This window comes from Dipteris shenzhenensis, chromosome 21 (assembly GCF_047967505.1).
Source record: "Dipteris shenzhenensis isolate YYH24624 ecotype China chromosome 21, Dip_SZ_1.0, whole genome shotgun sequence".
In the NCBI taxonomy this organism is placed as follows: Eukaryota; Viridiplantae; Streptophyta; class Polypodiopsida; order Gleicheniales; family Dipteridaceae; genus Dipteris; species Dipteris shenzhenensis.
The window spans coordinates 1,370,423-1,387,081 of NC_141616.1; the positions used below are offsets into that span (position 1 = coordinate 1,370,423).

General features: G+C 42.8%; 1 protein-coding gene across 1 annotated transcript; it reads left to right on the forward strand.

Annotated features, from left to right (window-relative positions):
- The first annotated feature begins 11,110 nt into the window (after nt 1-11,110).
- LOC147888341 (pentatricopeptide repeat-containing protein At4g39530-like) lies at nt 11,111-14,353 on the forward strand. The gene is made up of 3 exons (XM_087392136.1): nt 11,111-11,243; nt 11,330-11,410; nt 11,490-14,353. Exon 3 carries the CDS (start codon nt 11,570-11,572, stop codon nt 14,351-14,353), a length of 2,784 nt encoding a protein of 927 aa, XP_087248262.1. The 5' UTR covers nt 11,111-11,243; nt 11,330-11,410; nt 11,490-11,569.
- The last annotated feature ends 2,306 nt before the right edge of the window (nt 14,354-16,659 follow it).

The window sequence follows — 16,659 nt, forward strand, 5'->3', positions numbered from 1 at the left end:
CTTCTCACAGATAGATGCTAAGGTGCTACAGGTAGATCCTCCACTCACACATGAAGAACCAATCGATCTAGAGATGCCATTCTTTATGGCTTACCTCGAGTGGGATAATGAACCTGAAGAAGGTACCCATACCAATGATGACTCAGATTTTCCTTGGGACCTTGAAACTGAGGCTGAGAATGTTGAAATTGAAGATCAAATCTCTGATAATGACTTAGCCATTCTACATGCCCTAATGGCAGTCGAGCTCCCAAAAGTTGAACCTCCAAAGTTGAATAACAGGAGAAGATCCCGTAAGAAAGCTGAAGGAGGAAACATACTAACCATAATTTGCAAGGTCAAATTGACCAAATGAACTAACTTCAAAACTATGGCCCTGATTAGCAACTCACTAACCAAGTCATCCCTTAGGACTCTTGCAAGGTCAAAAATCAGGGCGAAAAATTAGGCATGCAAAAGTCAATAAATCACGATTTTTGGCCTGCCCTCGTAGGGTAGGTCTTAGTAATGTTTCTTGGCCCGCCCAAAACGAAAAACATTTTTTTGCCAAATTGTTTTGGCTCTTGATTTTGTCGCCATCTGATTGGTTGGTTTACACGTGTGGCAGTGTGGTCCATGTTGTCGCCTGATCTGCACATGCACATCTTGCAAGCAGTGGAATGATGCGTTGTGGCTCTAGTGTACGTCTAAGTGTAGTCTTGGTTTGGATGCTGCTAATTACACATGGTGTCGTGCCTGTGCTTCCAAACACATCTGCTCTTGGCTGGGTATAAAGCTTGATGGATACCATTTGCTGTGATACGTTGTGTTTTGTCTGAACCATGGGATACATTGGAGTGTTCAAACTTTGGCATAGATTGCGAGCTGAGAACCATTTGGACAGTTGATGGAGACTAGTAGCTACATTGCGAGTGGCATGGGTTCTTCAAAGCACGGTATTGGTACGTTGCGTTCCATACATTCGTCCATTTCTGAAATTTGTATAGATGCCATTATTGTTCTTTGAATTGTGCTATGCAGGGACCAAAGGAGGAACAAGAGAGATTTGGATGCATGCTTGGAAGAAGTGAATTTAGACCTGGCCAAGATTGGAGATAGAGGACAAACGGAAGCAATCGGTGTAGGTATAGGTGTTGATTGTTTTTGGATTTTGACTACATAAGACGAGGACGTGCTTATCGTATCACGCATTGTTAAATGCTTCTTTGCAATGTTTGCCCAAAAACCTATTGCCTCGACTGTGATCGCTGCACTGGTCTCGTGTGAAATCTTAAGCTTTTCGTGACTACTCTTCTATATGCATGCGGCCTGGTATCATGCTCCGCAAAGTGCACTATTCAAACAACCTCTCCCACTGCAGTGATCAGAATTCCCGTAGACCTCACTAAAGGCAAGCGTCGAGCAGGTGAAAACATGCGTTCCAATGACAAACGTCTAGGCAGAAGCCTTCGCGAGAGTTTTGAGAATGTCGCTTCCCAAGGTTATACCGAGGGTAAGAGCTTTTGATTCGGGCTTATTGTTTTGATTTTTCATGGATCGTGTAACGCTTTTTGGGTGGCCTTTTCATAGAGTTTTTCACCGATTACAAAGATTGATGTGTGTGCTGGCAGTATGAAATGTACCATGGCGTTATATGTAGGTCCTACAAATGAAGCTATCGATTTCGAAGATTATGTCAAGGATAGTGTATCTTTTGTCATGTAATCATCAGACGCAGGGGTGTAGAGGCCATTTGTACATACCATGCTCTCGAAATAAATGCATCCATAATAAATTGTGGTTTCTTTTATTTGGACGTCTACACACCATTTGGCAACCAAACATATGAAATACTTACCCCCCCCCCCCAATCAAGAAAAAACACAAAAATTATTATGTCATTTATCTACTCTTGATAGATTGCGTGCAAGCATGAGCCATGTTTATATTTGGTAGGAGTGACTTTGAGAATTTCTAAAGCGACTTTCCTTGGCTCTTCGCAAGAGCAGATGCAATAAAAGCGACAAAGTCCAACTTTCGAAATGATTTTCATGCCCCAAAAATTGATCATGAAACATCAAATTTGAACCCAAAAGCATTGGTGCCTACAATTCCTAAGGTTGGCAACTCGAATGCGCTACCTAACCTGAAAATTGCAGAGTTGTCATTGTATGTCAACCACCATTTTGCCTTCGAGGGGCGTGTTGTGGCTAAGTACAAAATATTCAAGGCAAGAGATGCTACCTAGCCCACATACATGCGTGTTGACCTTACTGACTCTGGCTATTATGAGACGATTACTTTCCATGTTCCCCACAATTATGTTTTTCAACTAAGAGACATTATAGAAGTCGATGATTTTTACCGTGTCGAGGGCCCCTCGATAGCCAAGAAATCCCTTGGTGAGGCTGGGACTTGTGATGTGTCTTTACGTGTGGATGCTACAACCAGTGTAGTAAAAGCAGAGCCTTTTGATGGAACACTGTACTTCGTGCCTGAGAAAACCATTAGTGTGTATGTTCTGTGGGTAATGGAACAAATGCAAAACAGGAGAGTCTCATTCACTTCGGTTATGGACACCATCACTTTCGTGATAGTGGATAGCCCTGAGACAGCCCTTCAGCCAAACAAATAATCATTGTTGATGGCCCTAACCTCAAAGATCGTGCTACAGTAAGGTCATGCAGCTTGTGACTTTTTCTACAATGTTGAATGTGAAAACCTATAGTCTAACACTATATGTTTGCCTAGTTGTCCTTTGTAGCGGATCGGCGACCTCTTTTATCACACTTGATTCAAGAGTTCCACGATGGTGGTATTGCAATGTATGTGGTGCGACACATCTCATACATGCGTGCAAGGCATGCTCTTGCCATCTTTGATGTCACGGTGCTTGCTGCAATCCTAGAAGGTAGATTACAAGAGAGGTTGCTTGCTACCTTTGCACGGTAGGTTTTCGACCTCAGGTATTACTAGAAGGTAACCTCTGACTAAAAAATATTATTGTGAGGTAGTCCTTTGTTGGCACCTTCTTTTTAATTATTGGTCAACTGCCCCTTTTATCAACCCTTTCTCTTGGCCTTGCAAGTAAATGGGGTATTGCGTTTCAATGACCTTAATGGTCCACTAGTGGAGTTCCAATGTGGTGAATGTGCGGGTTCTCGTGTGAGCCATGATCCCTCCCATCCATTTTGCTACATCTGTGATAGTGTGCAAAACATTGTTCGTATTCCTTTGCTAAAAAGCCATGTGGTATTGCACGATGGCTCCCATGTTGAAGTGAAACTCCGTGGGACATATGTGGATGATGTCCTTCGATTATGACACCCTTTTATTGAGTACTACACTCGTAGTGTTGTGGCTACCTAAAGTCTTTTGCTTGACCGCAAACCTTTCGGTGATTTCACTATAGTGCACGTTTTGTCAACTGCTTTCGACGCTGGAGTGTAGGCTTGATACAATACATCTCCATAGCCAGCTTTTTCATCACAGGCATTTGATGTTGTATATAGCCCAAAATAAATTGTGGTGAAGCTTTGTAAATAAATCCAAGCCATGGCTGGAGCATACACACATTGGAATAAAGGTTTTGTACATATTTGAAGTACTTTTTGTTGAAGTGATTGCTTGTTTTGCAACTTAGAAATGGGTTCGCTTCTTCTATTATTCGATTAGCAAGACATTTTGATAACCAAAGTAGTTAGCGTATCAACAATGGATACACGTTTTAACATCGACTCCTTGAATCTTGCGTGGGACATAACCTTCAATACGAACAACCCAAATTGTATAGACGTACTAATTTGCACAGCACACTTTCTTCCAGGCCAAACACGGGAAACAATCCTTACCACATTGTGTGAGGACATGACAAATACAAGCCCCAATTACCAAAAAACTCTACATGATTCACTTGGGCCTAATGAACTACCTTGTCCTCCATCAGCCCTCGCAATGAACTTGTCATCAGCTCTTAAGGTTGCAACAACTTCAAAAAGCTTGTTGCATGATTGTTTGAAGCATATTTCGAAAACATTTTCAATGGCATTCACGTTGATCCATTGTACTGATTCCTCCTCGATCGAGATCATCGAAGTTCGCCCTCTTTCCGCAAGCCTGCGCCACACTATTCTTGTGAAAGTGCTACCCCCCTGTGATGTCAGCATTGGTCCTAGTTGCAAAGAAGCGCAAATACAATGCTTGGAGAAACGAGGATGAGGCAACATTAAAATTTATTATGCATACACATCTCGACTTTTCTGCGATTGACATTGCAGCCTGATACCACGATGAGCACCCACATGGGAGGTACAATTTGTGAGGCACATGTGACAAGGTATATAGAATGTGGGCAGCTGGCTCACTGCAAAGTGCTCCTCAAGTATTGCCGCATGAATTACCTACTGTCGCTCTGAGTGGAGATGCTCATGCTATTGGTATGACTACAGAATGTAGGATGTATATGATAGAAGCACTCGGGGACCTCCCAAAAGGAAAAGACACACTGTCAGCGCACAAACAATCTACATGAAAAAGGTGGAGGACACTCCATGCCATCCATGTGCGTGTTGTGCATCACTGAGCTTCCACGGAAAGCTTCAGAAGGTGACACCTGCATTGCTAGACCTTTTCGAAAGCATGGGAGTGCAACTGCAAGATGGCTCGGAGGGTGAGAGATGCATTTGCTCCAACTGTGCGCGCCAAGTGCGTAGACAAGAAAAGCCAAAGTTTTGCTTTGAGAACATGTGCATGGCAAGGAAAACCAAGTACGCATCAACTTTGAATTGAATAGAGGAAAGAGTAGTCACAATACGGATTCCATTTGCACAAATAAGGGAGCTTACATATGAAGGGCAATATGGCTTGCATGGTAGCATTGTGAATGTCTTCGCACATACTGACAGAGCGCAAACAGTGCTCCCTAGATTTCTTACGGACAATACCAGCATTCTCGTTGCAATCAAACGCAAGTTGCAATACTCACACAACTACATGAGCGGGCTCGTGCAGCCACCAACAGCCACAATGCACTACATGAGCTACTTCAAGATCCACTTTACAAGCAAAGCAATGTTCAAGTAAATCCACTTTGGCTATCACACATAAGCATGCTACAAGAGAACCTACATAAGGAACGGCAAGGTGACCCCCAAATAGTTGAATCTGGCACAGATGAGACCATGAACACAGACACACTAGTGCATGGGCTATACACGAGTTAGCAAGTGGTGGATTACCAAGACACACCTGTGGTTATCGCACCATTGGAGGGGTTCTCACCATTGAGCATATTCAAAGACAAACATTGCCAAGAGATGGCCTTCCCGACACTATTCTACGACCAGGCACCACGTGCATATGCCATTCCAGGTAGAGCAACATACCAACAGATTGCAAAATGGGAGCTACAAAACAAGGATAGGTGTGTTGCTACTTGCATTGACAATCTTTTCTATAAAACAATGAAGATCCTTGTACGGAAAATACTTTCATCCACATGGGTTCGAATGCACAAAGGGAAGCTGAGAGGAGCTACATTGCAAGCAAGAGATGCATTGGTCGACACCAACATAGAAAGGCTACTGTAATCAAACATTGGCTACCGTGACTAATTTACTTGCCTCTGTACTTTAGCAGACTATAAGCAACAGCTGAAGAGGGAGCTCTTCGCTATGGTGCACCAACTTGGGCCATCGACTTTCTTTGTTACTTTCTCTGCACAACAAAAAAGCTGTGGGAGCCATTGTTACGATGCTTAAAGAGTATGCGCACAACAACGAACGAGGCAACCTATGTCAAGACACAGAACGATATCCGCAACATGATCCGGTCAGAACCTATAACAATAGCATGGTACTATGTTCACAAATTCCGTGCTATGAAATTCTTGATAAAGGCAGATGAAACACTGCTAGGAGGAGTCATCGACTACTTCTTTGTGACTGAGTTTCAGAACAGAGGCAGCCAACATGATCACAGGCTGTTATGGATTGAAAATGCACCCACATATGGGTTTGCGAGCACCAATGAGGTTGAACTGTTCATTGATAAGCATATCACAACCGATGCAGCGCTCCTGCCAGTTGAAATGAAAGGCATCCAAACACAACCATCGGAAGACCTACGAGAAATTAAATAAAAAATGCAGATTCAGTTTTCCACAACCACCAATACTAGCGATGCGAGTCCTCGAGCCACTAGTGATCTTGAACAAAAGTATTCATACAAAGCAAAAAAAGGGCAGTTTGCAGCACTGCTCGCTCAACAGACAACAATGACGCTGGGCTTTGATGAGTTCATGAAACACATAGGGCTATTTGCCGACAAGTACATAATGACATTGCGTAGCACAATCACAGAGCCAACCACATTCCTGAAATGGCAACCGAAGGACATTTACACTAACAACTTCAACCAATCAATGTCGACACTTTGGCAAGCAAATATGGACATCCAATTCATATTAAACCCCCATGGTGCTGCATCATATTGCACTTCGTACATTACCAAACAAGATAAAGAGACAATAAAAGCTATTCGAGAAGCCCTTGAAATGGCAACTGAAGGACAATTACACTAACAACTTCAATCAATCAATGTTGACACTTTGGCAAGCAAACACGGACATCCAATTCATATTAAGCCCCCATGGCGCTGCATCATATTGCACTTCATACATTACCAAACAAGATAAAGAAACAACAAAAGTTGTTCTAGAAGCCCTTGAAATGGCAACCGAAGGACATTTACACTAACAACTTCAACCGATCAATGTCGACACTTTGGCAAGCAAACACGGACATCCAATTCATATTAAACCCCCATGGCGCTGCATCATATTGCACTTCATACATTACCAAACAAGATAGAGAAACAAAAAAAGCTGTTTGAGAAGCCCTTGAATCAAGCATGCAAAGCAACGAGCCAGCAAACGAGTGCGTAAGGAAGATTGGAAACACAATACTTAACACGCAATACATCAGCACCCAGCAAGCGGCCTACCTCTACCTTTCGCTCCCACTCACGAACGTGACTAGGCAGTTCTATTATATCAACACAAGCGAACCTGGTGAGCGAAAACTGCTTTTGAAGAGACGAGCACAACTAGAACAACTAGACCCTCAAAGCAGATACATCTTCTTTGATGACATTGTAACCAAATACATAAACCGTAACAAAGCCTTGCAAAGTTTGCAAGTGAGCACACGGTGCCAAAGCATCAAAACAGTGCTCGGAAAAGGGGATGTATAATACGGTTCAACAACTACAACAAAACAAAAGACCTTGAGAACCACTACAGGGAACAATGCCTCCTGTACCTACCATTCCAACAACACGAACACAACCTCTCAACCAAAAACCCAACCTGGCATGACATGTACAATTCCAACACCGATATGATCAAAACAAATTGGTAGCAATTCAATAAGACCAACACATGAAATGCAACACCCACTCTGGCAAACTCTTTGGTTAGCTCAACAACAGATACAAGCCTTGAGGCAATAGTCCACGACAAGTTCGACCTCGGGAAAGAGATGGACCTCAGCCAAAAAAAGCAACTGTCTCACCCACCACAAAAATGCAACATCGGACTCATCTCGAAGAAAGATCACTACGCATCGATTCACAAACTAAACAAAAAAACAACGACGCATCCTCGACGACATCATACTCAAAAAAAGGCTGTGCCCACACGAACCACCCTGCCTATTCTTGTTAGGAGAGGTAGGGACATGGAAAACATTTACCTTGTTGACAATATTGCAAGCGCTACTACGGCTCTACTCACACAACCAGACTTTAGACATTCACCTGCCAAGAGCATTGGTCCTCGCATATACCGGTAGAGCGGCACATGTAGTACATGGGATGACATTGCATGCGACACTGCACCTCCCCCGACTGACATCCACATACACTACACTATCATCAGAGAAGCTCCAAATACTGTCCATGTTATATAAAGACGTGCAACTCATTTTGTGATTGATGAGATCTCTTTGGTGGGACTCAATACATTTGTCACCGCAGACATGTGCATGTGTGAGATAAAGCACAACCATCACAAGCCCTTCGGGGGGGTGGGCGTCCTCCTCTATGGTGACCTGTACCAAGCGAGCCCAAAAAAGGACTCATGGATATTTATGGAGAAAACAACAACATCAACATTGCTCGGATCATTCTGGAGGACAAACATGCGATACTACCAACTTGATTTTCCCATGCACCAAACCAACAAAGACTTTCTCGCGCTACTAAACGGGATAAGGACAGGGACTCAAACTGATCAAGACTTGATAGAATTAAATAATTCACACCTCAATGAACCACTGAGAAAACACCTTGTTCCACACCTCTTTTACACAAACGCGGTGAAAAACAAGCACAACGACTACATATTCAAGACCATCAACAATCAGCCACACATTCTAAAAGCAACGGACATTAAACATAAAACCTACAACAAGCGAGTAAACATCCCAACAGACATGAGGCTAATGGCAGCACTACACAAAGAGTTGCGCCTCAAGGAGGGGATGCTTGTTGAAATATGCGCAGGTAATCTAGACACAAGTGATGGCATTGTCAATGGTGCAAATGGGATATTCAAGGGTAGCACAACCAATACAAAAATAGCAGTGGTCTGGATCGAATTTTTTGATTCTTGTGCGAGGACAAGGGCAAGAACAAGCAACAAGTTCCTGTACACTGAAAAAACACAACCACGATGGACCCCAGTCACACATGTTGCCAAAGAATTCCAAGTTGGGAAGAACCACCCGAATAGCGTTACACGAAAGCAATTTTTGATTGAGCCAGTGGGGCTGGACACACCATTCATCGGTCACAAGGGCTAACCTTGGACACAGTAGCTTTTGACCCCTCCGGCATAAAAAGTAACAGAGTCGTGTACACAGCACTATCATGAGTGCACGACCTAGCCAGCCTGTTCCTGCTATCAAAGCTGGAAAAAACCAAATCAAGGTGGATGTCGTGCTGGTCCAACAAGAGACAACAACAATTGAGAAGCCAATGCAGATGGGTGTTCGAGCACGAAGACATCAAAGAGAAAGGAGAAGAGCATGCAACACTACAATGCCTAAACACAAGGTCAATGTAGGGGCACGCGGAGGACATCCTCCACTGCGAAGACATACTCGACACAACAATCTTATGCTTGCAACAGACAAGACCGCGAAACTACAAAACTCCCAAGTTTCCATGAGTCATACATCAACACGGGCATAGGAATAACAACATACTATAACAAAACATAGAAAAAAAAGGAGACAACTTCCAAACCAAAAAAACGGAGAATATCGCCATCTTTAACATCTATAAGTCACTCGCAACAAGCACAACCGGACTACAAGAGCATCTGCAAAACGTATTACAGACAATTCCACAAACCACAACAATATACATAGTGGGAGATTTCAACTTAGACTACAACACACAAAGTAATTTAAAAAAAAAGCTCGAAGATTTCATGTTGCACTACAAACTACAACAAATAGTAAAAGGACCAACTACAATCTATGGATCGACTCTCGACCACATCTAGACAAACAGACCTAAAGCTAGCACATGAATAGGGGCAAGATTTGCCTACTGATCAGACCATTCCCTGCTATTCACAGACATAAACACAAACTGAAAAAAACAACACACAGCTACGACCATAAACCCTCCATCTCTACATTCCCTGCATCGGTTATAAAAATAACTACTCTTTACCCACCCAACAAAAAACAAGGGTGCATGTATGCTTGGCTCCAACTTGTGGGCTTTACGAGTCTTTAGACACTGTCGATTGTTCAGTAAGAAAAAATAAAAAAAGAAACGCTTCGAGGACTCGCAAGATCCATTAGGATTTGCCAAGGTTGTATAGTTATTTGCATGCTCTCACACTGATTGCAAAGCCACTGCCTTTTTTTCCCAAAAAAAAAAAAAAACTGAAAGGTAAATCGCGTTATTTTTCTTGAAGGTTTTACGAATGATACTTGCAAAGTTTTTATGTCAACTTTTTGGGGGGTTTCTTGGCTTTTTAAAAACAGATTCAGTAGACGACAATCTCTTTACCGGCTGGCATAAAGCCCTTTCAACAAGAAAATGGATTTTTTTATATAGGCGAACTTGCTTTTCTGACAAACAACTTTTTGGATAGCATTTTTTTTTTCAGGCAACAGCTTCAACAGTTAGCAGGCGAATCGGTTTTAATGCCTTGCTCACAAATGAACACGAGAGACCTGGATGAGTGACCGGAAAGCTTGAAGTGACTTGAAGACTTGTAGCTGAAGGAAGCCAAGGCAATCGTTCTAGGGCGAGCTCAAGCATGGAGGGAGAGTGGAGCCCGTGAATTGATTTATAGCCATGTTGGAGGGGGTAACCAGGTGAATGATATTTAATCATTCATAAGGCCTGCCCAAGATTTAAAAAAACAAACAAAAAGGAATCCACTGGAAATGGTATGAAGGAAGACTCCAGGAGATAAAGGGGAGAGAGGAGGGAAGGGGGGAGAGAGAGAGAGAGAGAGAGAGAGAGAGAGAGAGAGGGGAGAGGGGGGGTGTTGGGGGAGGGAACGTGGAGATGGTGTGTAGGAAGACTTGAGGAGATAAAGAAGGGGAGAGAGAGAGAGAGAGAGAGAGAGAGAGAGAGAGAGAAAGTCAACCACTTTAAAGTTTGCATTCAAGTCCAATGAAGAAGAGAAACCACATGTCAACATATTGTCCAATAGGACTTCCTAAAACTCTAAAAATGCCTAATTTTTGCTTTGCCCAAATTGCATCGTTGTTAAGCCTACCCCATGGGCAGGCCAAAAAAGACAAAAAGCTGAAAAGCCAACAGCCATCTAAAAGTAGAGGTTAAGAATTTTAGAAATTCCTAATAAAAATTCCTTAAAAACTAAGAGCAATCACAAAACTCCCGCTGAACTTGCTAAAAATAAATATCCACGGGCAGGCCAATTGGAGAAAATCCACCTTGTTGCTTCTCGAGACTCCAAGTAGAACCTCCAATTAGACGAGTGTGGCATGTCCTTAGTAGGAGCTTGTTGGGTGCGGCAAACAGTGTGTCAATGCAGCCCTCCATTGAACGCGGATGTCCAAATGCAGGCCTCCTCCCCATGGCTTCCCGGGATCCTTCGGTTGCGGGGGGCCTGGGAGCCCGTGGAACGATAGCGCTCCAGCACGCCAGTTTTCCGACCCTCAAACCATTGGAGAAGGCCTCTACTCCAAATCCCTCATTAACTTTGAGCTCAGGTATTGCAGGGCAAACCTCAAATGTCAGAATCTCGAACACCCACATACTTCTGGCAATTGGTTTTCATTGTTGTCGTGCTTGGCAGATAGCTCACGGACAGAGCGGTTATGGCAAGAATATTTCACGGACCCCTCTTTGTGGTGGGACTTCCGAAAGAGCAAAGTAAGTGTGTGACAAGATGTTTTGCACAGTTAGAGCTGTAGTAGTACACGGCCATCTCACGAGTCTGTTGCCAGTTTTAACAGGCATAAAGGTTCCAGATTTCAAGCAGAAGTTAACCAATGAATCGTTATGGATCGACAGCTGGTGCAATCCAGAATGGGTTATGGACGTGCTCAAAAAAAAGGAGAAGGGGCTGCACGCGCCCCAAGCATACATTGGTCAGGCCCAGACAAACAACGAAGTCCAAGGCTTGGTGGACAGTGTGAGCAATTGCAAGGCGAGAGAAGCACAAGAACCGCTAGACAAAATTGGCTGGGAGATGCTGAGCTTAGAGGAGGCACTCACTTCTTTAGAACAGATGCCCGAGCTCCCTTCGGCTGAGAACTTTAAACGCATCTTGCAGAAGTGCAGAAAAGAGAAAAATCTACTGTATGCTAAGAGGTTACATGCCTATATATGCAAGAATGGGCTAGAAGCTCATAGTTCTTTCCGGAACTACCTTGTCCCAATGCTGGTGGAATGTGGAAGCATGTCCCATGCCCTGCAGGTTTTCAATAGGTTGGTTGATCTGACTGAGCATACTTGGACATCTCTCATCACAGGGTATATCGAATCTGGGCGCTTACTGGATGCCCTCAACCTTTACCATAGCATGCAACAGAATTGTGTATATCCTAGCAAGTATACGTTTGTGGTCCTACTGAAGGCTTGTTCCAGGCTGAACAATGCAGAAAGAGGCCAAGAAATACATGCCCAGGTTGCCAGAAAGGGGTTGGAAAGGGATCCTTTTGTCGGCAACTCCTTGGTCGGTATGTATGCCAAATGTGGCTTGCTTGCAAAAGCGCAAGAAGTGTTTGACAAGCTTCCAGTTCGAGATGTAGTCTCATGGACTGCATTAATTTCAGGATATGCTGAATATGGGCTTGGTGAGGAAGCCCTGAACTGTTTTGAACAAATGCAACATGAGGGGGTGTCGCCAGATGTTGTCACGTTTGTTTGTAGCTTGCAAGCTTGTAGCAACATAGGAGCTATAGACAAGGGCCAAGAAATACACAAGGAAGGTGCGAGAAAGGGGTTGGAAAGAGATTCTCTCATTGGCAGCACATTGGTGGATATGTATGCCAAGTGTGACTCGCTTCCTAAAGCACAGGAAGTTTTTGACAAGCTTCCAGTTCGAAATGTAGTCTCTTGGACTGCACTAATTGCAGGATATGCAGAACATGGACTTGGTGAGGAAGCGCTGAACTGTTTGAAGCAGATGCAGCTAGAGGGTGTATCTCCAAATGCTCTCACATTTATTTGCAGCTTGAAAGCTTGTGGCAGCATAGGAGCTATTGACAAGGGCAGAGAAATACACGCTGAGATTACTAAGAAGGGGTTGGAAGGACATCTTCTTGTTGGCAGCACTTTGGTCGATACGTATGCCAAATGTGGCTCACTTTCAAAAGCAGAGGAAGTGTTCAACAAGCTTCCAGTTCAGAATGTAGTCTCATGGACTTCATTAATCACAGGGTATGCTGAAAATGGACTTAATGAGGAAGCACTAAACTGTTTTGAACAGATGCAACTAGAAGGTATCTCTCCAAATGCTCTCACTTTTGTTAGCAGCTTGAAAGCTTGTGGCAACGTAGGATCCATAGACAAGGGACGAGAAATACATGCGGAGATTTCCAGAAAGGGGTTGGGAAGAGATCGTTTTGTTGGCAATGCCTTGGTCGATATGTATGCCAAATGTGGCTTACTGACAAAAGCACGGGAATCGTTTGACAAGCTTCCATTTCGAGACGTTGTTTCGTGGAATGCACTACTTGCAGGATATGCCGAACACGGGCTTGGTGAGGAAGCACTGAGTTGCTTTGAGCAGATGCAGTTGGAGAGAGTGTCTCCAGATGGTGTTACCTTTGTTTGCAGCTTGAAAGCTTGTGGCTGCTTAGGTGCTATAGATGAGGGCCGAGAAATACATGCTGAGATCGCTGGAAAAGGGTTGGGAGGAGATCCTTATATTAGCAACGCTTTGATAGATATGTATGCCAAATGTGGCTCCCACGTTCAGGCAAAAGAAGTGTTTGACAAGCTTCCAGTTCGAGATGTAGTCTCGTGGAACACATTAATTGCTGGATATGCTGAACATGGGCTTGGTCAGGAAGCGCTAAACTGTTTCAAACAGATGCAACTGGAGGGTATCTCTCCAAATGTGGTAACATATGTTTGCACCTTGAAAGCTTGTGGCAGCATAGGGGCCATAGCCGACGGCCGAGAAATACACACAGAGGTTTCCAGAAAGGGGTTGGGAAGAGACCCTTTAGTTGGCAATGCCTTGGTTGGTATGTATGCGAAGTGTTGTTCACTTGCAAAAGCACAGGAAGTGTTTGATGACCTTCCAGTTCGAGATGTAGTCTCTTGGAATGCGCTACACGCAGGGTATGCCCAGTTAGGAGCTAGTGAGATTGTTTTCCACTTGCTTGAGAGGATGAGAGTAGAAGGCATAAGGCCAAATGGGTTCACATTCTTTAGTATTCTTACTGTTTGCAATCATGCGGGTCTAGTGGATAAAGGCCAGAAGTACTTTAAAGCCATGAGCAAAGATTATGGCATCACTCCAACAATTGAGCACCACACTTGCATGGTTGATCTCCTCGGCCGTGCAGGCCAATTAGAGGAGGCCATTGTGATGGTGGAGCAGATGCCTTTTGAACCTGGGCTAGCTGTGTGGATTACTGTGTTAAGTGCTTGTCAAAAGTGGGGTAATGTGGAGCTTGGAAGACAGGCTTTTGAACATGCAGTGCGATTGGATGAAAGAAATGGTGCAGCCTATGCCTTGATGTCTAATATCTATGCAAATGCTCATATGCATGAGGATGAGAAGAAGATTGAGGCAATGAGAATCATGGTTGTAAGACACGTTAAGGCACAACACGTTAGACACGCTTCAGACACGAGTGTCTAAAGTGTCTTGAAAATAAGACACGTAAGACACGTCATTGTAATAATAAATATTTAATTAATATATGTATAAGAATACAAGTGTACAACTTGCTAGTATAGCTAGCCGCTAGATTCTAGAAGTACAATAAGCTACACTTAAACAATGCACTTGTACAATGTGAACTTTAAAGGTAAAGTTAAGACTCACGGCTCAAGAGCTTGCAAGTCACGACACAACTTTAAAGGTTTAAACTGACAATTGAATCTTGATATTTAGAAATCTAGATAAACAACTTAACAAGAGGCTAGAGGGCTACACCAATCATCATAGATCAATAAATATAAATATCATGACAACAATCTATCAGTCACATGTGATATGAATGAAATCTACATCTTGATACATTTAATCTTGATACATTTAATAGGAAACTTCTACTCTCAAGATTCATCCTAATCCGAATGTGCAAGGTTACTGCCACTAGTATATCCAAAGTCGCCATCAATGATATCATGATTAAGTCAAACTTAATGTTTGTTGTTACACCCCGTCCACAAAAAAAAAAAAAAAAGAGTGTCTAAAGGTGTCTCAAGGTAAGACACGCGTCTTAAGTGTCTTAAGTGTCGAATCATAAAACACGAGTGTCTTAACAACCATGATGAGAATGAAACAAGAAGCACGTTGGACTGACGTTGACTAAATTGTGCATACTTTTGTCATGTCATGGGCTGATACAAGGCTTCCAAAACAAAGATATATATATATGCAAAGCTAGAGATTTCGCCCTCAAAACGCAGGAGGAAGGGAATGCCCTAGATTTGAATTGCAGGACATATCTGATGATGCAAAGAAAGATGGGTTATGTGGACAAATTGAGAAGCCACACAATTACCATTTCAACACACCCGAAGGGGATAGCCATATGCCGCGCAAAAAATGTCAGGCGTTGTGATGACTGTCTAGCAAACTCTGAGTCACAAACTATTCCTATCAGCTTTCCAATGCAGATTCATGTCTTCGAGGAACATATGTGCGCTTATGGGAACTATTGCTGATCTACATTAGGGACTCTCTCTTATTTGGTATGTTCCCACCAGAATAATGGATTGACTGGTGAGGTATACTCAAAGGAAGTCGACAGTGAGTTGGACAAGCTGATGTGGTTTCTATCAAGTTTCTGTATCAAGTGCTTTATTTCTATAAATTTACAGACTCCAAACATAGAATCATGAATCTACAATCATGATATCACAAGGAAGTCAAACATTGATCTGAGAAATTTTACAAATCTACAGTCCTGAAATCACAAGGGAATCGAACATAGATATGAGAAATAGTAGTAGTAAAACAGATTGGAATTCTTCCAATCTCTTTTACTACTACTATTTCTCATCTCTATTCAATTTACTCGTGATACTCCTCCAAGATTCCAAAAAAGTATTGCTTGATCGGGGCCCTTTCTTCCCATGGGTTGCATTAGCACCCAACATCCTTTTGAGACTTCTAGTCTTTGCCAGCAACCTTCTACACTAACCTTGTTGGCAATTTTTATAGAAGATATAGAATAAACGGGTTAATGAGGCAAAGAGCTCACATCGATATCTTAGTCCTTGACATTTTGATCAATACAACATTTTGCACAAGTACAATCATGGTTTCCCATCGCCATTGAAAACTTATAAAAGATAATCCAACCTAGAATTGAACACCTGAAAACTCATAGAAATAGGTTGACAAGGCAAAGAGCTCACGGCTATCTTGGTCCTTGGTATTTTAGTCAACACAACGTCTCGTCATGGTCCACTGGAAACATACTGACAAAGCAAAGAGCTCATGTTTATGCCCTCATCATTTTATATCTGCGTTAACCTCAGAAATAACTTTGGCCTCTATGTCAAGGCCTTTTGCATTGTGAGTTACACGTCGTTTTGCATTGGGACATCTTGGGTTGCCTGTCGCCATGGATGATTCATGAAAGAGAATTGAACCTGCAAATGGGTGAAACACAAGTGGGAGAACTAGTTTAGGAGGGAAAGCGAGAGAATCCTTGACTGGTGAAAGAGAATTGAACATGCCAATATGTGAAATGCAAGCACGAAAACTAGTTTACGACAAAAACACATTTGAATCTTTGATTCATGAAAGAGAACTGAACATGCCAATGGGTGAAACGCAAGCGAGAAAACTAGTTTATGAGGGAAACCATATTTGAGTCCTTGATGTTTTTTAACGATGACATTGTCAGGATTTCAAAAAGATCATTTCATTTATTATTTGCATCTGTATATCCGTAGGTATTGTTTCTTTCTCTTAGTATGTGGAATTAT

Excerpts from the sequence above, each read along its gene's own strand:
- LOC147888341 (XM_087392136.1), top strand. The coding sequence starts at position 11,570 with ATGGACGTGCTCAAAAAAAAGGAGAAGGGGCTGCACGCGCCCCAAGCA.